The following is a 20,865-nucleotide window of genomic DNA, read 5'->3' on the forward strand; positions in this document are numbered from 1 at the left end:
GATGATTCCATACGTAACAATAGCACAATAAGTTTGAATCTTGCTCTCTGTTTTCAGTAGGTGGTAGGCAATGTTTTATCATTATGTTTTATCATTTATGGACAAGACATTGATAGGAATTACTTCAGGATAGCCCACTGGATTATATCAGGAGAGGATGCATGTTATCTAGGCACGTTTCACAGAATTGGATTAGGCTATCCTCTCTAGGTTACCTCAGGCCCTGGTTGTGAGCTTCCCATAGATAGCTGGCCACAGTAAGAGCAGAATGCTGGACTTTATGGGCATTTGGCGTGCTCCAGATGACTCCTATATTCTTAAGGACTTGATTGGGTGCAGGGGGAGTAATTTAGATATCTGTATGTAGTATTTTCAAAGTTTTTCCCCCCTTCTAAACTCAGAGCATTTTGTGTGTCTTTGCAGGCTATCTTAAGGCTCTGCTTGCATGACAAATGCACTGTGAGATCCAGGTGGCTCTTAGTTATTGTGGTTGCTGCAGTTATGGAAATTGCTACCAGTCTGAAAGTGTGCCTGCCTGGTTCTTTGCCGCACACACCGTACATGAGTGTGTCTACTTGGGGGCCCTGAACATCTTACTTGAACAAGAAATTACCGTGTGCGTACAGGCTCACAAGCTTTATAAAGAAGTCACAGCTGAAAGCAACAGGGCTTTTACTTGGAAACCCCCTGGTGTAACTTCTATTTAGGAAATAACCTTTTTCTAAATAACTCATTCTTCTTTCTTGGGGAATTATTCAAAAACAGCTTGCAAGTTGCTGAACGTCTCGAAGTAGAGCGAGGCATACGTAGTCACACACTTAGGTGATGACCCCAGTTCATCAGTAGGCAAGGGAATCTAGGGCAGCGTTAGACGGGCAGGATGAAAGACTTCCTCTGCTCAGTACATTCTGTTAACATGTTAAACTCACTAGTTTTGAAATGTACCATTAGTGCAGCCCACAGCTTTAACAAAGTAGAACCAAGTACAGCACACTGGAGTGTGGGTGAGAGGGAGAGATTACTGAATACTGTGAAGGCTATTTGTGCCCTGGGACAATTAAATAAATTCTGAACCAAGGAACTCTACATTCCGTAAGTTCAATAAATTATGCAAATTAGTCAAACATAGTAAAGGTAAAGGGCCCCCTGACCATTAGGTCCAGTCGTGGCCGACTCTGGGGTTGCGGCACTCATCTCGTTTTATTGGCCAAGGGAGCCAGCATACAGCTTCCGGGTCATGTGGCCAGCATGACTAAGCCGCTTCTGGCAAACCAGAGCAGCACACGGAAACGCCGTTTACCTTCCCGCCGGAGCGATACCTATTTATCTACTTGCACTTTGACATGCTTTCGAACTGCTAGGTTGGCAGGAGCAGGGATCGAGCAACGGGAGCTCACCTCATTGCGGGGATTCGAACCACCGACCTAAGGATCGGCAAGTCCTGGGCTCTGTGGTTTAACCCACAGCGCCACCCGTGTCCCTAGTCAACCATACTTTAAAAATAAATAAATAAATGTTTCAGTACTGAGGATTTGAAAGATTTTGTTTGTGCATGTGTGTATTTCTTTTAAGGACTGGATAATTGCAAAAGTTGAAATGGCATAAAATTAGGCAATCACTTGGTTGTGGCGCCAAGCTGCGAACTGCTGTCTCACCCTATCCTTTAGGAAAATGTCATTCCCCTTCCCTTTCAATATCTGGCTTGAATTAAATTATACACCACCCTTCATCTGAAGATTACAGGGTGGTTTACAATATAAAACCATGAAATGCATATAAAACCACAAAATAACATAATAAGAAAAAGCAAGACACATTTAAAAGGCCACACCAGCCACAGTGGAATAAAAACACCTAGAATACTGCAGCAGAAACACACAGACTCAGAAGTTTGCAAAAAGAAACAAATGTCTGGAAAGATGGACCTCATTATTTGGGAACACATACAGGGAGAAACTATTATAAGTGCATTCAGACAAGTATAACTATACGTGCTTTACATTTAGCTTTTGATAAACAACAAAGTCAGAGTGGGGAGGAAAATGTTAAAAAGGATATTATCTCAAATACAGCATCAACAGAAGGTTAAAAAATGAGAACCTCACCTATTTGAAGTTAGGGGAGTTTCAAAAACATCCAGCCATTACATAAGAAAACTTCCATTATTAGGATGCCAAATACGATGAGCATTGGCTACAAGTTTTTGGCACACCTTTTGAGATAGAAGGCTTAGATACAGAATAAATACTTTATTTGTTAATTTTAGGTTTCCTTTTCTTCCACTTTCAAAAGCTCAGGATGGCGAAAAATTTTAATAAGCTGCTCTGAATGTTCACATGTATAGTGTACATTGCTACAAAAGCAGCTTTTTACTTGGATACAACTATACAAATTTTTAGTTTTAGCAAACCTGATTTTTAGAAAGCTAAAAGTTATCAGTTGATAAATCTGCCAAGATAACACATTGGACTACACTGAAGTTTAAGCCTGTTTGCACTGTACTTATGCTTTATATGCATTATTTTCTCTCCTACTAGGAAAAGCCAGAGATTCCCAGACAAGCAGAATTGAATCTGATGTCGTGCCAAAAGTTACCAAAATGACTGTGTCTGGAAAGAGACAAACTACCGGCTTTGAAGTTCCATGGTAAGCCTTCACCCCTTGCAAGGTACACTGGCATCATCTTCCTTCAGATTGGTGCACCTGTATCAAGATTTTTGGGGGTCTATTTTTACAGAAATTTAGTCAATATGTCACAAAACTGAGCAGCATGGCTTCTTGTTTGACTCATAATTACTTTCAGAAAAAGGCATCTTGCATTCGTGAGTTTTTTTTGAAAAAGAATCTTTCACTCTGAGTAGCACAGAGAAAACAGCTAGCCACATTAAAATAATCTGTTTCACAGGGTGCAAAATTTTCTGGAGGTTAGTTTAAAATACAACTTTGCAAATTGAATTGTTGCAAGCTCAGTTATTTGAAGTATAATGATTGAAAGAGGGGAAAAGGAGAGGTTTTATGGTGTCCATCTGTAGACCTGTGACGGCCATTCTGACAATGGACTGGTTCACTGATAGAAGCCTCTGCTAGATTAAAGAGCCGCCTACAAGCAGATATAACTCTTCATGTATAAATAGCATGGCAAGTAATAGAATGCATGGGGCTGCTTCTGCAAATATCCAGTGGCGTTGCTGCAAACATGGAGCTCTTTACACAGGCCCTTGGTCTGCTAAGAGTAATTCTGAAATGTGTTCTTTACTCAATTATTCTCAATCAGACATTTCAATTGACCTATGCCTGAAGGTTTGAAGAGGGGGAATTCTGAAATAAAATCAGTAAAGTGGAAGTAACAGTCTGAATGCAACATACATATACTTGTATTTAGGGCAATGGATATGACCACATATTGTGATCAAACATCTACGTTAAAACAAACGGAGCAACTTCAATCTTGCATGGTCAGCATCTTGCTGCAGTCTTCATAGTTTACATTCTAAATTTATAAAGCAAGCATGTATGTTCAGCATCTCTTCATAGCTATGGCTCAAACCTGTGTTAAGTAATCCTGACTGTGTACTCTTGCTTAAGAACCAAACGTAAATGACGTGCTCTTGAGCAACAGTACAACAGGTGGTCCACCTTAAACTACTTTCACTATTATTAATTTTCTTTATGTTCTGCTATACCTCCACATACTTGTGCATATATACCTGACACTTTTGCTGGAGAGTCTCTGTGTGTATGTATACACAGACTTACTCAGAATCACAAACACAGTTCCAAATCCCCTCTTGGTAGGCCTTCAAGCATATGTAGCAGCAATGTCTTCTTGAGAGTAATTGAGTAAAGTATGCATTTCAGAATTACTCTTGGCAGACCATGGTCCTGATCCAAAGATCTGTGTGGAGAGCTCCTTGTGTGCAGCAGGACCACTAAATTCTTGCAGAAACAGCCCCTTCACAGCAATATTGCTTACATGGAGGTTTATGTCATGTGGTGTCTCTCTACTTATAGTTCTATTTCAGCAGAGGCTTCTATCTGTGCAGTGGAGAGGGAGATGACTTTTGCCAATTTCCCTTTTTTCCCCTGCACACCACCTCCCATGTTCTTCTGAAGGATTCCCCGCCATTCTGGAACAGTTTTTTTTTGGGGGGGCGGGCGTTGCAGACAGAGGGAGAATTGGCAAAAATTGCCCCCTTCCCTGTTCTGCTAGCAGAAGTCTCAGCTGGATCAAAGAGCCTTCTGTGAGTGGAGGTACCCTACCAAATAACTCTTGGAATGCCATTTATTGTTTGTAAAGCCAGCATTTCAGGCAAGCCATTCAGCAGGTAAGTGCAGATGACCATTTGCCAAGTGAGAACTTAGCACAGAGTGAGTAGGACAATTTGGCAGGCTATGGTCTGACCAAGTGGTGAAGGAGTTTTGTGCCTACTCATAACTCCAGGGAAGAAGAGTGCTATGAGTCCCTTCTGTACTGATTCTGCTCTGCCCTGCCAACTGCTTGACATTCACACTGTAGTAAGTCACTGTTCAGTAAATGATTGTCTGTATTTACCCACTGTCTGTGACTGTTTGGTAGCTTGCCTCTGTTCCTTTATTTTGCAGTTTTGATGAACGTGTAAGAATGAATTTCATTTGTTCTGTATAGTTGTGAAACTCTTCTTCTCTTAAAGTTCATTCTTTGCTTTTTCCAGTGTGAATGCTGAAGAGAATGGGCATATGCCACAAAAGGGACTCTCAGCTGGAGATGCCAACGTGGGGGTTACTGAGATTCTTCCTAAACCAGCTTTTCCACCCCAGACTGTTCAAGTATCAGAAGAACCAACCTTGACACCAACTTCAGTGAAAAAGTCCGGAAAAGCAAAACAGCAAATAGATGTGAAAGCTGAGCTGGAGAAGAGACAAGGAGGAAAACATCTACTTAACCTTGTGGTAATAGGTAATATTTTTTTGGAGTGAAAATGATCTGAATACACATAAACAATTCTTCCCTCAAGTGGCTTTTAACATGTATCCATCAGAGATAATCCCACATGTATTTCCTATTCTTAGGACATGTTGATGCAGGAAAAAGTACCCTCATGGGTCATTTGCTGTATCTTCTGGGCAATGTGAACAAACGAACTATGCACAAATATGAGCAAGAATCAAAGAAAGCTGGAAAGGCATCATTTGCTTATGCATGGGTCTTGGATGAGACAGGGGAAGAGAGAGAGAGGTGAGCAATATACAATGTGTGTGTGTGTGTGTGTGTGTGTGTGTGTGTGTGTGTGTGTGTGTATGAAGTATTACTTGTAATGCACTTTTAACATTGATGTTTACTGTTAGCATGAATAAGATACGATTAAATTAGTGGAATAAATGCTATGCTGATAGAATTGTTCTCCCTTCTTGTGAATTGAGGAAAGAAGCTGTTGTATTCAAACTTTCTGCATGAAAGGAATCTTTTCTGCAATGACTTGCCTGTAGAGGAATCTCCTGTGACCTCACTTAGAACACTGTGTTTAGTCCTAGATGGTTCACCTGGTAAATAATATAGCGTCAGAAGAGGTTCAGAAAAAAGGCAACCGGAATAATTTAGGAATTGGAGCCACACTTTTTGAGGAAACTGTTGCAATATTTGTGGCTTTTTAGCTGAGAAAAGAATTCTCCTGTAAAAGTGCATAGTTGGATGTGATGGAATTGGTTGTGATGTAATAACTGCATGGGAGTGGTGGTTAGTACACTCTAACTAAGGAACCCATGATCAGCTTCCAGGGAACCTCAGGATGCTCCATACAGTTTGCAAATATCCTTCTCTAAGGCTATTGATACTGGGTTTTGTTTGTTGCCATTGCTTATGTACAGAATTAGTGCTGAATTGCATGACCAGTTTCCATGATGAAGTAGGCATGAGACTGCTCTTCTTTGGTGTGGTGACCATTCTTGGATGTGCTCTGGCATGTAAGCACATTCTCATTTCATAGCTTCCTCTGATATTGCAAGCTCGTACATTGACACAAGCTCGTACATTGCTAGCTGTATCAACTTGGTGATAGCTTTTTCTTGTAACCATGATTAAAAAAATTATTTTGTGGGTGCCTTTATCATAGAATGGCACTAGAATCACATTAGACTCTTTTGTGCTTATCCCAAAGAAGGTGGTTTATTTTTAGCACTCATTTATTTATACAAGGTAAACTTTGGAAAGGATTGTAAGTGACACACTTCATGCCTGTGCTTTATTTTTAGGGGAGTGACAATGGATGTAGGTATGACCAAATTTGAGACAAAGACAAAAGTTATTACATTGATGGATGCTCCTGGCCATAAAGACTTCATTCCAAATATGATCACAGGAGCCGCAATGGTAAAGACTTTTTATTGGCATCACCTGTCTATAAAAAGAAGTGATAACACATTGAATTGAGTTTTGTAACAGTTCATTCACTGGCAGTGTTTAGTGGTTAAAATCAGTGGTTAAAATCTGTCTGTGCAGTTTTGAAATGTTCAGTATGCCACCTTGATTCAAAATGGCACCCAGCTGTCTTCAAACATAGACACAAACCTGCTTTTTGATCTCAGGAACCATTGTGTAAAATTTTATTATATCATAAGCATTGTCCAAATGCAAAGCAAACAAACACTAGCTTTCCCAAAGATATAATAGATCCGTACATTTTCCTCTGTTTGTGCAAGAGCATAGCAAATCTTAGCTTTGTAGTTCTTACTGTAGCAATACAATGGGCGCCATTGGGGCTTTACATTTTTGGAGTGACTCAGATATGCGTGCATTTTATTATAAAGGGGGAAAGGAAGCGTATTTGTGAAGAAATTACAGATGTGGTTGGGCTCGGGTGTGTATGGTTAATAAATGCCAAGAAATACTGTGTAACAATTATTCTTCCTTAGGCTGATGTGGCTATATTAGTGGTGGATGCCAGCAGAGGGGAGTTTGAAGCAGGATTTGAGACTGGTGGGCAAACACGAGAACATGGACTGTTGGTTCGATCTCTTGGAGTCACACAGCTGGCAGTTGCTGTCAATAAAATGGACCAGGTATTTTCCCTTGACTTTCTTAAAATTTATTTTCTGCAAGAAGAGAACACACAAGTTGTTACAAATGGAGCTTGGTTATTTTCCAAGGAAACTGTAATATTTTGTTGAATTCTAGATTGATGAAATTCTGTGGAAAAAATGGTGCACATACAAAGTGTTTTATTGCCTTAGCTGACACTTAAATGAAGATTTTCTTGATTCTTTCAGCACTCAGTGTTCTTTCTACTGGGTTATCTTATTATTTTATAATTATTTTTCGGTGGGGTGTCTTACTGCTAATGTTGCTTCTTGGCAAGAGATAATTTTCACTTGTGTTAAGAATGGTGTTTGTACTTTATCTTTCCTTGGTGATATATTATGTGTTTATTTTAGGTCAATTGGCAACAGGAAAGATTTCAGGAGATTGTCAGTAAGCTCGGGCAGTTCCTGAAGCAAGCTGGCTTTAAGGTAAAGAAAATGATATAGAATTCAAGTGACTGATTAAAAGGCTAAGTTTTCAATGACTATATCCACTGTTATGGGTACAGGGAAGGTCACAAAATGATATTGCCCCATTCTAAATGTGTGGATATAATAAGTGATAGGGCTGTGACAAAATTTCTGGTGACTGGCTAATTATGACTTGAAAATTATGCTGGCATTTAGCAAAAAGGTTTTCAGCTCTTCAAAGGGCTGATACTTTAATTTGCTACCGACTGCCAAGAATTTCTTTTTAACGAACTAAAATTCTAGTCCTCTGCTTTTCCACTGACAGATGTTTTATATCCACTTCCACTGCTTGGGAGAGCAATACTTCAACTTCAATGCTGTCTTCAAAAGAAAAAATTACAGAACAAGAGCATCCTTTCCTCTTGTCCATGTTGTCTGTGGAGGAAATGAGTAGTATTTTTTTTTTTCTCCAGAGAGTTGAGCTTTTAGAGAAGCACCGCTGGCATTTTGCCGCTGCTTTCTGAAAAAAACTAAATTGAAGGGAAAGAGACTACCCATCCTGGGTGTGGTTTCTTTCCCTTCCCTCTCAGTTTTTGCAGAAGTAGCAGCGAGGCAGTGCTGATGCTTTTTGTGGAAGCCCAGCTTATGAAAGAGAGCACCTTTCCTTTCCTCCGTGGTGAACAGGGTATGGAGAGAGAGTTTAAGCCAAGCCAAGCTTTACAGCAAGGCTTGCAAGGTGAGGGAGAGGCCCTTTGTCACTGTCGAGAAGACCAATAGATTTATTGAGCCCTGCCTTTTGTGAGGTGTGAAGGGAATTGTCATTGGTCAGTTCAAGGTGTGTGGGGATGTGTATGAGAGAGATGTTCTATACAGTGATGTCATGAAAGGATCAGATTGCTATAGGTGTTACTTTCTCCTTCAATATTCTGTGAAGTGCAGGACTTATTAATTAACTTCAGTAACTGATTAAGTAGCATTAGCTTTCTATCTTCCACAAGAAGAATCTTAGTTTGAGTTTCAGAAGCTTAGAAATACTACTTAGAATACTGGAAAAGTTGCTTTCCAATTTCACAGTGCAAATTAAACACTTCTCTCAACCAGGAGTCGGACGTAGCTTATATACCTACAAGTGGGCTTGGTGGTGAAAATCTTGTCACAAGAAGTCAAGCGAGTGAGCTGACCAAATGGTATGAAGGAAAATGCTTGTTAGAACAAATAGGTATGTGTTTACTTCTGTAAGATTTTTAGAACAGTTTCAGTACACAGCTGGGGGAATGCAGTAGAGACAAATTAATATCGCTTGCTGTAAGAAAGTAAAGGACATAGCTATTCACAGAGCACATTGGTTTATTTACAGATTCTTTCAAGCCACCTCAGAGATCTGTGGAGAAACCATTCAGATTATGTGTATCGGATGTTTTTAAAGGTTAGTAAGTTTTCTTCCAGCATTAAAAAAAATAAAAATTTTGTCATACAATTTCCCTTCACTGGTGAACAAATTTCCTTAAAATATTTATTTAAAAAAACTAATCTAGAAATGCTACTTAGAATAGGTAATATCCTGCTTTTCATTACTGATTGAAATGCATGTACTGGTGTAGCTGGGTCATTGCATAGCTTGTTGCAGTAGTGCAATACACAGTATCCACAATTATAAATGTTTATTCTATCACTGCAGTTCTTAAATTTGGAGAATCGGCCAGACTTTTTGTAACTTTTATTAAGTTCCTTTGTTCTTATCTGTATTTTCAATGCACTTGTTTTTAAATTTTGTTGATTTTTTTCTGCGTTTTTAAAATAAGTACTTTAAACTTTTAATGTAAATGGCTTAGATTTTTCTTTGCTACTATACATGTTGCTCTATACATTTTGTTAAGTGAAAATAAAAAAAAAACACCTGCTGAGTTCAGCAGATGTGTCGGCACATGGGAACGTTGGCACCTATAATAGTTTTTGAATCTAGGATGCTTCTCCCACTCCCCTTCCCCGATACTTTCATCGTAGAGAGGGCAGAACAAAAGTGTCCTGAAAGAATTTCCACCCTGGTTCTCCAATAATGGTTAGGCACACATCGAAGAAAGATTCTGTGTATGCAGTGGCAGCTGTTGCCCATTGGGACTGGTAGGCTGGAAAGCAAAGTGGGCAGTAGTAGGAGGAGCTGGAGCCAATGGCAGGCAGAGCCAACTAATTCTAGTTTTCTCCCCGCCCTCCTCCCTACTCATTCTGCCAAGGGCAAAGCTGAGGCAAAGAGGGAAGAAGCTGACAGTCAGGGCTACCATAGGAAATAAGAAGACACTGCATCCACTATGAATCCCCGACTGAACTGAGAACTGCGCTTGCAGAAGAGTACAGTTCTTGGTGCTGGAATGGCAACCATAGTGCCACCATAACCCCTCTGTTTTAACATCTCCAGCCAGTCACATATTTGTAGGTTTGGTGAGAAAGTAGTTTTAAAACCACTGAAGCACGATAGGTAGCCCAACGGAACATAAAATATTTGAGTACATTTTTCAAATAGAAAACTAACTGGTTGGATGTTTATTGGTTCCTTATTGCAAAGTTTGAGATTTGTTTTACTGATGAAATCAAAGACTCGCTTTGCATTACAATGTAAAATCAATTGTGCACCTATTTTTCTCTTATCAAAAATTGCATCTCTGGTGGTGCAACCTTCAGAGAAGTTGCATGATACTTTTGCTGTCTCCAACCAACGTTTTTGTTGCAGATCAAGGATCGGGATTTTGTGTGACTGGTAAAATTGAAGCAGGATATGTTCAAGTTGGAGATCGGCTGCTAGCGATGCCTCCGAATGAAACTTGCACTGTAAAAGGTATAGTATGAAGGCTGACGGGTGATCTCCCTTTGGGTTACCCTGCAGGCAGCTTTAGAATGCGTTAATCTACATTGTCATATGTGAAAACCTCAAAGAAAATTGGGTGATTCCTCCTGCTGAACTGTGGAGGTCCAGAGAGCAGCTGTGTCCAAGAGCACTTTTGCAGCAGCTGCATGCATTCCTGGATAAAGCAGAAAGGGTTAACTGCCGTGGTGACATCAGTATTGGATTAGTGCACCGCTCTTACATTTATTGAAGCATATTTGCTCCGCCCCCCTCCCATCTTCACTGGCTTCCACTTTGGGTGGGTGGGTGGTTAGAGCCAAGATATTGAATGACATGCTTCTACAAAAACCTGTTCACTATTGTCATCATTTTAGAGGTATTGCCCCACATCCTGCTGCCTTCTGATTGAATGTGGCTGGTGGCAATGGAAGGCACCCAGTTGCAACACCCAGTTGTGCAATTCCCTATCTAGATATGTTTGATTCGCTTTCCCTCTATTGAATGTAAGGTGGTAATTCCCCTCCCCGCCCCTTCATCAAGCTTTTCATTTGGCTGGAGTCTTTATGCTCTTCTTGGTTGTTTTATCCGACCCAGTTTTATGCTCACTCCTTGCAGCTGTTTTAATTGCTGCTATTTGATTTTATTAGTAAGATATTGTTACTGGATATTTTGTAATTTTTATTGCAGGTTGTGTGTTTATATACACATTTTTAAAGTTTAAAATTTCCTTAGGTTGAAAGGTTGTATGGAAGTACTTAAATAATTTGCATTATTTCAGTTATTAGAATGAAACAATAATATAGCTGCTGTCATGTTACTGTTGAACTTTCCACTAATAGCTGGCATAGTAAGAATGCCATAGACAGGGAGGGAGAGAAAGTGATATAGAGATTTCTCTAAGCAGCCTTTTTCAGACTGTAATACTTCAACATTTGTGAGAAAATAATCCTAGTAGTCAGGATTCAGTTTATTTCATTTAACATTATTTTTTATATAGGATGGCTACTTAAAATATTCTTTACAGAAGTCACATTCCAAAGCAATATTAATTTCCATTAGAATTAGCTGAGTCAGTGTGTATGTGTGTATAGCTGGACTGCATTCGAAGTTTATACTTTATTGGTTTTCACAACTTGCAGAATATTTTTATTGTAGATTAAACTGAACAATTATACTGTTTTAATGGACAAAGCATTATTATTATTATTGGTTTGGGTTTGCTTTATGTATATCCCAAATATGAGGCAATAACTTTGTAAAATCAAGCATTAAATTAATATGACAGTATAGTGCTTTTTCTGAAAGTTTAGTACTTTCAAATTAAGTACAGCATTTCCAGAATATTTTTTGCAAAATTGCCTCCTTTTTCCAGTTACGGTTTCCAGCAACCATATGAATGCTTCAAAGCTCTAGATGTTCGTGCATTTAGCCATCAGCATATAAGTGCAGGAATTCTTCAGTAACTCATACATATGATTTAGTACAGAGTTTAGTGTGCTTCCTAGCACACCCATTTGTTTCACCATTACGTCGAAAGCAAACAAAAACTCATTTGGTGAAAAATGAAAGCAGGTACGACCGAGATATTTAAAAGTTTGCGGATAGGGTGCTTGTACCGTAAATAATAAATTCCTTCTTAAATCCTTGTGCAGTCATACTTTCAAAATTGTGACACCTGTGCAGTGTGACAGGCTTATAGCTCAACATTGACTTGCAGAAAACTCACTCCGTAAGGCAAGGTGACTTTAGATGATGGTAGTTCCCGAGAAGAAAAGCTGCCTGAGGTTTTAGTCAACAGCTTTTACTATCACCTCATTCATACTGAAAACTGATGAGTCGTGGTTGATGCAGCAGAACTGGCAAAAACAGAGCTGTTTGTAGCAGTTAAACCAAGGTAGTGCACTGTTTAGTTCTGGTTTTACTCATTTCTAGGAATTGCCCTACATGATGAACCAGTGGATTGGGCTGCAGCAGGAGATCACGTTATTCTCACTTTGACTGGCATGGATATCATCAAAATCAAGTGAGTACAGAAAAGACTTTGCCTAAGCAACGGTTTATATTTAACATGAAGCTTTCTAACCGTTGCAGTTGATAATCAGTGGTTTACCGGTTGGGGAGGGAGGGTGTGGGAGGCTTGCTACCTGGATAGCAAGAGAACTGCAAATCACCTAGCCTGCATGCAAGTGACGATGTGAAACTGGCAGTGGTCTTGATCACAGACAGGCAATTGTTGGGATAAAAAAATTAATAAGGACTAGGCATAACGATTTGTTGGTATATTCATCTGGAGTTTTGGGAGGCAAAAGAGTGCTCAAATAGATTGCGTACAACGTTGGGTTTTATTTTTTTTTTTACAAAAATCTTTATTGCTACTGAACAACAGTTACCGGTATTTTAACACTACTAGTACACTTGGTACTGTAAGGAAGAGAAACAGTACAATGTGACTGCTGTTTGGCTGAGATAGACCAGTAAAAGGGTGGCAAAAGAAAATGGGGCTCAAAAAAAGAAGCAGAAAGGGGTTAAATTTGGCAGAAAGTATCAAAGAGACTATGATGACCAAGGAAGAGTTAGCTCTTGTCTTCTTCCAAATAAGTGTGTGTGTGTGTGTGTGTGTGTGTGGAGGGGCGGGGGGCGGAAACAAGAGCTAAAAGTGGCATTCTACATTAAGGTACTAGTCTCCTTAAAAACAAGCACCGTTGGAGTTTATTATGTAGAGCAGTACTGGAGTTGACATACTAAGGGAATCTTAACTGGTTAATTCAGTTTGGTGGTGCTGGGTATGTGTGAAGGAGAGAAGCAGGAGAATGGGTCACTTGATTATTAACAATATTTAATAGCATTATCCTAACCATATTTGCGCAGGAGGAAACCTTTTTGATTTCAGTGGGTCTTACTCCCAGATAAATGGGGTTAGGATTGCACCCTCAGAGATTCTCTGTACTTGTTACCAATTAGTGGAATGAATGACTGAATCTATATTATTGGAGATGGAGATGAGAAAATAAAGAGATTTAGTGATCTTGACATGGTGATCACTGTTCGTATTAGTCATGATGGACTAAGTAGCTAGAGAGAGGGGAAAGGAGTTAAGAAGACTGCTGCTGAAAGCTCTCTCAGTAATCCATAATTCTGCCCAACTTATAATGTTGTGAACAAATAGCACCACCTTCCTCCGCACATCACACTAAAAATTACTTGGAGAACCCATAGCAAACTTCTACTCTCTGCTTTGTTTTATGTATGTGGAATTTTGTAGAGCATTTGGGACGATATGGTAGAAAGCAATGTGCTACCCAAACATACATAAAATAACCACTTCCATACCTCCTGCCTAACAGAATGCGTGTGCACTTTAGAAGAGCTAGCAATCCCCAAACAGTAATAAATGCATTACTTCTAGAGTACCTATTGGTAGCACTGCTGCTGCCAATCCTATCCAGCCCAGCTGAGGGCAAACCTCACCCTGGCACAGTCTGGATACACAAATAGGATTGGCCACTGTGGGAAGGCATCAGCCTGGTATAGGCCAAAGGATGACAGTGGGAATTGATGCAGTCTCCATGTTAGTTTGTCATCTAAGCATGCCTCTTGGTGTTACCACATTTAAAACCCAGATCCACTTAGCCTGATTTGTTTCTTCACAATCTCTCTTGCAGTGTTGCGTGCATATTTTGTTGCCCCAAGGAACCTATTAAAGCTTGCACACGTTTCAGAGCTCGGATCCTCATCTTCAATATTGAAGTTCCTATCACCAAAGGATTCCCTGTAAGTGTGGCACTGTCTTTGTTTTCTGAAGACCTTACGTTCTGTGTTTTAGCATTTTATCAGTCATGCATGTGCCTGCTTTTTAATCAGATTCATTCTGTATGTACTGCACAATGATGTGTCCCTGCTTTGCTGCACACATCCTAAAGCAGAGAATACATCTTGAAATGCTGCTCTTGGAGAAGATTGGCTGTATTCATTACAGTGATATTTTGAAGGCTCAAAATCATGGGTTAAGATAGTAGGCAGAAGCACTACTTGAGACTGAGAGACAGAAAGATGGCCTCATGTGGACTGCACAATTAAATCAAGAGACAGTTTTGGTTAACATTGTAAGGAGTTCATAAGAAAAGCCTCTTGGATCAAGTCAAATATCCATCTAGTCCAGAACTCTGGGTGGTAGCCAAAAAAGTATTTACAAGGATTTCTGACTGTGCAACAGAACCCCCCTCCACTCACCCCCCCCCTAAATGTATTCTGGGGGATCTTTCAATGCTCCAGAGTAGATTTGGAGAGGGCAGCGACCCATGGGAAGAAGAGAAGAAAGGCAATTTGTGTTTGCACACGGAGATCATTTAGCAAACGGAACTGCTTTGTTTCATACTGTGCTCTTGTTCTCACAGTGCAGAATCAGGTGACCATAGGAAGCCCACATGCAGAGCCTGAAAACTCTCCCATACCTGTAATTCCCAGCAATAATTATTCAGAGGCATACTACCTCCAGCAATGGGGGTAGAACCTAGCTGTCATAGTTAGTAGCCATTGATTGCCTTTTAAAGCCATCCAAGTTGGTGGCAATCGCTATCTCTTGTGGGAGCAAATTCCATAGTTTAACTGCATGCTGTGTGACAAGGTACTTCCTTCTGTCCTGAATCGTCCAACATTCGTCTTCATTGGATAATTTGATGAGGGAGAAAAACTTTTCCCTATCCACCTTCTTCGCACCATGCATACATAGTTTTATATGTCTCTATCCTGTCCCTCTCCCTTACTTGCCTTTTCTCTAAACTAAAAAACCTCAAATATTGTAACCCTTCCTCTTAGAGGTCAGTTGCTCCAACCCCCTGAGTATTCTGGTTATCCTTTTCTGAACCTTTCCCAGCTATTCGTGCAAAATCTTTCTTCTTGTAGCTTGCAAAATGCATTTATAGAAGCGTTTCGGTCTTGTTCACGTTCTGTCATCTGCTGAAAATAGTTTTAAGACCGTTGTCAATTAAAACAAACTCTTGTTTCAGGTGCTTTTACATTTTCAAACTGTAAGCGAGCCTGCCACTATTAGGAGGTTACTGAGTGTGCTTCACAAGAGTACAGGTGAAGTCACAAAGAAAAAGCCTAAGTAAGTATTTTAAGAGGAAATTTTGGTGAAAAATGTGTTGCATAGCAAGTCCAACTCGAATTTCTATCATGTTAAGCCTAGTGGAAATGGGAAGAGAGATAATCAGATAGGCAGATAAAATGCAAATAGTTGATCTTACATTTAGATCTCAAAGCATTCTGAAACAAACTAACAAATATGTTGCTACGGATGTTCTGAGCATGTCATTTGGCTGCCTTTTCTTAGTTCTAGAGAGATAGGTGCTTGAAGTACCATTCTTGGTTTTATATTCTCTCTGCTTGTATCATATTCCTGTCCAAATTGCCTTTTTAAAAAAATTCTGTGTATGAGATTCCATCTTGCGGAAGTGCCAACAAGAGATTTTGAGAGTACCAACACTGGAACTTTTTTAGGTTGCTTGGACTCCATGGGATTTATAATTAATTAAAAAAATGATTCCTTGCAAAGGCAATGGATGCCAGCCGGCATATCTTGCTCTGGTGTAACCATGGGTCTGTACTTTTAGCCTTGTGGGATTACACTTGGTTGATACGACTGAAGTGGACCTAGGAAAATTCCATTAGCTTGAGCTTTTATTGTGTAATGATGCTATGTCCAGCCTCTCAGACATGGACTCTGGCCTTAGGTTTGGTGCACCTCAAGGTTATAGTGGAAATCCAGTTCTTTGCCCCCCCCCCCCCAGGCAGGTAAACATTAGAGTCTTAACTGTATGACTTCTTTCCAACTTCCTTATTTTTGCTGTCTCTTGGGAAAGAGATCAGGAAAGCCAGTATTTTACATGTGAATCTTTCTTCTTTGTTCTCCCCGGTCTCCTTCTAAGTAGGCTGGATCATGAAGGCTTAGGATCCTCCTACTGTATAAATCAACTCTGCCTCTCTTTCTCCAACATTCTCATTCCCCCTTTTCCACAATAAAGTCCAGGGTATGTGGAGAAGATGGTCTGTTTAATGTGCTATTAGCCCCTTTTATGCTTAAAATTCTGTACTTGTGCTTCAAGCCACGAAACCATTATTTTTAAAATCAAATTATTTTATGAATAAAAAAACACAGCTGTGATCACAGTGTGACCACTCCTGTCTTTTTGAAGCAAGCCGTGTCAATAAATGGTTTTAATTGGTACTGCTAAATTCTCCAAAGTAAGCTCAGTAATTCTAACCAATGCAATTCTAATAAATAAAAAAATATATATGAAATTGTCCAGTAGCACCTTAGAGACCAACTAAGTTTGTTTTGGGTATAAGCTTTCGTGTGCATGCACACTTCCACAGATACTACCGTGCATGCAAACGAAAGCTTATACCCAGAACCAACTTAGTTGGTCTCTAAGGTGCTACTGGACAATTTTTTTAAAAAAAAATATATTTCGACTGTCAGATCCACACGGCTACCTACCTGAATCTACAATGCAATCCTGTCTGCGGTGAGCATTTGTCGCCAGTAAATATTCCAAAGTTGGTATTACTGATTCCCCAAAATGTGTGTTTTCCTTGAACACATGTGTACAGGCACAATAATAGATCCAATAACAATGTATATGAACTGTTGCTCTTTCCCCCTTACAGGTGTTTGACTAAAGGACAGAATGCTTTAGTAGAACTGCAAACACAAAGGCCTGTTGCTCTGGAACTTTATAAAGACTTCAAAGAACTTGGAAGGTTCATGTTGCGCTACAGTGGCTCCACCATAGCTGCAGGAGTTGTGACGGAGGTATAGCATGTGTTTGTATGCATGCTTTATAATGACTGATTATGAAGTGGTATATTCTTTGCGTTGAGGTTCCAGCCACTTGTTTCAAAAAATCACCTACAATGAACTACAGGCTACTTGAATAGCTAATCAGGCTTGGAAATGAGACTCTTTTATTAAACATTTTAAAGGAAATAAACAACAACCACTTAGAAATATTAGCACTTTTTTCGTCTCCCAGGCCAAAATCTTTGTAAACACTTTTCTGTCCAGGTCTCAATTCTCATAGAATCATAGAATTGTAGAGTTGGAAGTTGGACTAAGTCATCTAGTCCAACCCCTGCAATGCAGGAATCTCAGCTAAAGCATCCATAGCAGATGGCCACCCAACCTTTGCTTAAAGCTTCCAATGAAAGAGAGGCCACAACCTCCCTAAGGAGACTGTTCCACAATCTAACAGCTCTTTCTGTCACAAAGTTGTTCCTGATAGTTAGTCAAAATCTCCTTGAATCCGTTGGTGTGGGTCCTACCCTCCAGAGCAGTAGAAAATAAGCTTGCTCTATCTTCCATGTGACAGCCCTTTGGGTATTTGAAGATGGCAATCATATCTTGCCTTCCTTATTTTTCCTTGGTGATTTGCACTTTTCTTATGCTATCCTTTAGTTAGCTGACTGGGTTTTTTTCCCCTTGATGGAGGTGGTTTAGCCCAGCATCGATCCTACTTTGATTGGGGTTTGGGAATCTGTAAGAAGAGGCTTGGTCATCCCAGTCCTCAATAGGTTGGGGATCAGGTTCTGACAAGATGGTCTGTCTCGGAAAATTAGATGGTGGATCAGCTGCTTGTTGTAATGCAGAAAGTGGCAGCATTTCAGTTCGCTTAATCCACAGCATGTCACTTGAGAGGTACATGTGTGAATAGCTTGATTCGGCTTTATCTGCCCATCCAAACTTCTTAGAAGGTACAATGTGAAGAAAGGCAAAGTTGTGGTTTTAGTTCAGAGGAGACTGCTGTGTTAAAATGCATACTGCTTAAAAGCCATTATTTGGCTGTGGTATATGTAAGCATTTTTTGTTTTTAGTATTTCAGAGATGCCAAGTAGGTCATGTGATGAATTGTCTATGCAGTTGAGTGGCACAACTTTTCTTGAGGCAGGGTGGCATAAGAGTCATCTTCCTGAACGAAAATTGTGAAGGTTTTGCGTGTGCACTTTTTAAACCTTACAGTTGGGCAGCATTTTAGCTAACTGCAGAAACGGCTTCATGGAATGATGTGTCAGTGCGCTGTCAAAGAGCTGTGCTTGCAGCTCTTCACTCATTTATGTGCTTAGTCACATCCCAAGCTCAACATGGCTAGAAGAAGGTAGCCCTTGTGTGCCATAACCCATTGCTCTTACACAAGTCCCAATTAATAGAAGAAGAGCCATGCTGGATCCGACCAATGGTCCACCCAGTCCAAAACCTTGTTCCTATGCCATAAAGGTAACACACACAGACCACCTACTATTCACTAGTGTGTGCACAGACTCAGTTACTGTTCAGTGGAATACTGCCTCTGAACCCAGAGGTTTTATTTAGTCTACAATGGCTTATATCTATTGATAAAAACCTGTTCTTCATAAGTGTCTCAGATCTGAATTTAAAGTCATCTGAGCCCATTACAACTTGTGACAACAGGGTCTGTAATCTATGAAATATGTGAAAAACACTTTTCTTTGTTCTGGGTCTCTCGTTTCTCCACATCATGTATAATCTCATCAACCTCTATCATATCTCCCGCTCAGTTGCCATTCTTTTCCAAAGTTCCAAACACACCAGCATTTTGTTTAGGGAACCTCACAGTGATCTTAGGCAGAGAAGTCTTGCTGAGTTCTTTCACAAAAGGTTAAGCGCCAAACTAGATGTGATGATGGGGGATCTGTGCTTGGATCACCAAATGTCTCTTTGCTTGCTTGTTTAAAAGCAGGTTGTGAGGGCAAGAATTTTTGCATTGGAGCTGTGCTACTAGGAGAGGGTTTGTTTGTTTTAAAAAAACCCTTTCCTCTATGCCATTTCCCCAATATAAAATTCTCCCCTCCCTCTTACTATTCTTACCACTCCCCACTACTACTGTTAGCTATGAAAGGTAAAAAATAAATAAAATATGGTCAGCTTGTGTGCTGGTCCTGCCCAGTAACACCTTCAAACCTGGTTCCAGCTCTTTGCATTTGTACACTTTGGATAAATGCCAATGTCTTTTCTGAAAAAATTAAATTCTTATTCTTCTTTTTAGATAAAAGAATGATGACTGTGCCAGAACTTCTGCAACCCAACCAAATGAAATCATATGTCCAAATATGTTTATTTGATGAATCCAGTCATATCAGTGGAAGGAGCAAAGGCAATTACCTTTCTAAGAGGAGGAGATGAAATACCAGGTGTTCTTCAAACATTTTGAAGCTGTCCTTGCTTCAAAATAGTATGCCAATAGGGAAATACACGTTGCACTTTCTTACTGCACAAGTTCCACTCTATTTCCCATTTAAACCATCATTGGTAACTCTAGAGGACCTTTATGAAAAGTTTATCAGAAAGATGTGTTAAAGGACAATGATTCATCGTGGGGGGAAAGCATGTTACTTCCAGCCTTAAACATTGTTTACAATTTATTTTTGGGTGGGGGGCACTGCTTACCTGCTGCACATTATTTCATAAATTAATTCAATTGGGCTATAGCGTTCCAGATTTTATACAAATACATTTTCAAAGAACCCTGTTTCCTTCTGTTTCAGAAACCATTATTAACCATTAATTTCTTTCTGTTCCAGATTAATTTAAAACTTATTTGTGTAGCCCTAGTTAGTCCAATAACGGCTATTTTTATTTTTTAGATTGTAGAAAAATAAAGTAGCTTGGCCTGAGCATAATATTTGTTTCTGTTCATGTTGTCTTGTATAAATAAAATCTTGGCGCAGTTGGGGTACAGTTGGTTATGAGGGGCAGTAAACAGGCCCCCTTGTCAAATGATGTGAACTTGTAAAGACATAGGTGCATACCAGCAGATGACACCTAAGTCTGAAGGTGTATAAGCACTCTGCACATCTCAGAACACCCAAGAAGTCTACAGCAACTCCTGGAATCTTACCTTTACATGTGCCATCTTTTAAAGACAGGTCAAGTGTATTGATTTTCTCTTCACCTATCAATTACATGGTCTAAATGAGCTACAATGCCAGTACTTCTAAAATGAAGATGATCAGTCTATCTTTTGTTGTTGTAGATAGTGGTCATCACTGTATTTGGGGATGGGAATTCTTGTACTTTGCCTCATCAGATCGGCAGTGGCTCTGGAACTGATTGCACAACAGAACTTCTGCTCCCCACATCTGCTCTGGAGGTTTGAGGGAACCGCAGAACAGATTGAGGAGCAGGGGAATGCAGCAGAATGAAAGGTGGAGAAGGTTTTGTTGTGAAGCTGGAAGTCCTTGTGCAAATGGGATAACTTGGTGGGATGCAGCCCTGAGGATCACCATTACATTAAATCAGTCTCACTCTTCATGTTGGAGTAACATCTGAAGAGTTGCTTAGTGTCTACATTTTTACATGCATTTCCTCCTGGCTCCCTTTTTTCGCTCCCCATGTCATGCACCAGCAAATCTAGTTAAATAAATACAATCTTCATAGGATTTTTTTAAAAGGCCAAAGCACTGGTAGGGAGCCTTCCAAACTGTGTGTCGTGACACATTAGTGTGTCAGCTGCAGTGTGTAGGTGTGTCGCGTGAACGCTCCCTGC

General features: G+C 39.9%; 1 protein-coding gene across 3 annotated transcripts in view; it reads left to right on the forward strand.

Moving 5' to 3' along the window:
- Window positions 1–19,999, forward strand: part of HBS1L (HBS1 like translational GTPase) — a 44,455-nt gene extending 24,456 nt beyond the window's left edge. For 2 of the 3 annotated variants that reach the window (XM_077925969.1, XM_077925968.1), the window contains 13 exons: window positions 2,538–2,646; window positions 4,692–4,936; window positions 5,050–5,215; window positions 6,229–6,346; window positions 6,889–7,035; window positions 7,408–7,482; window positions 8,566–8,683; window positions 8,822–8,890; window positions 10,190–10,294; window positions 12,236–12,326; window positions 13,966–14,074; window positions 15,310–15,410; window positions 16,973–17,123. In XM_077925969.1, the coding sequence (XP_077782095.1) occupies window positions 2,538–2,646; window positions 4,692–4,936; window positions 5,050–5,215; window positions 6,229–6,346; window positions 6,889–7,035; window positions 7,408–7,482; window positions 8,566–8,683; window positions 8,822–8,890; window positions 10,190–10,294; window positions 12,236–12,326; window positions 13,966–14,074; window positions 15,310–15,410; window positions 16,973–17,123 (1,604 nt within the window). Of the gene's footprint in view, window positions 1–2,537; window positions 2,647–4,691; window positions 4,937–5,049; window positions 5,216–6,228; window positions 6,347–6,888; window positions 7,036–7,407; window positions 7,483–8,565; window positions 8,684–8,821; window positions 8,891–10,189; window positions 10,295–12,235; window positions 12,327–13,965; window positions 14,075–15,309; window positions 15,411–16,972; window positions 17,124–19,365 lie in introns of those variants that run through there. The other variant, XM_077925967.1, reaches the window with a different exon arrangement.
- Window positions 20,000–20,865: the final 866 nt, after the last annotated feature.

The sequence above is a fragment of the Podarcis muralis genome, chromosome 3, assembly GCF_964188315.1.
Source record: "Podarcis muralis chromosome 3, rPodMur119.hap1.1, whole genome shotgun sequence".
Classification (NCBI taxonomy): Eukaryota; Metazoa; Chordata; class Lepidosauria; order Squamata; family Lacertidae; genus Podarcis; species Podarcis muralis.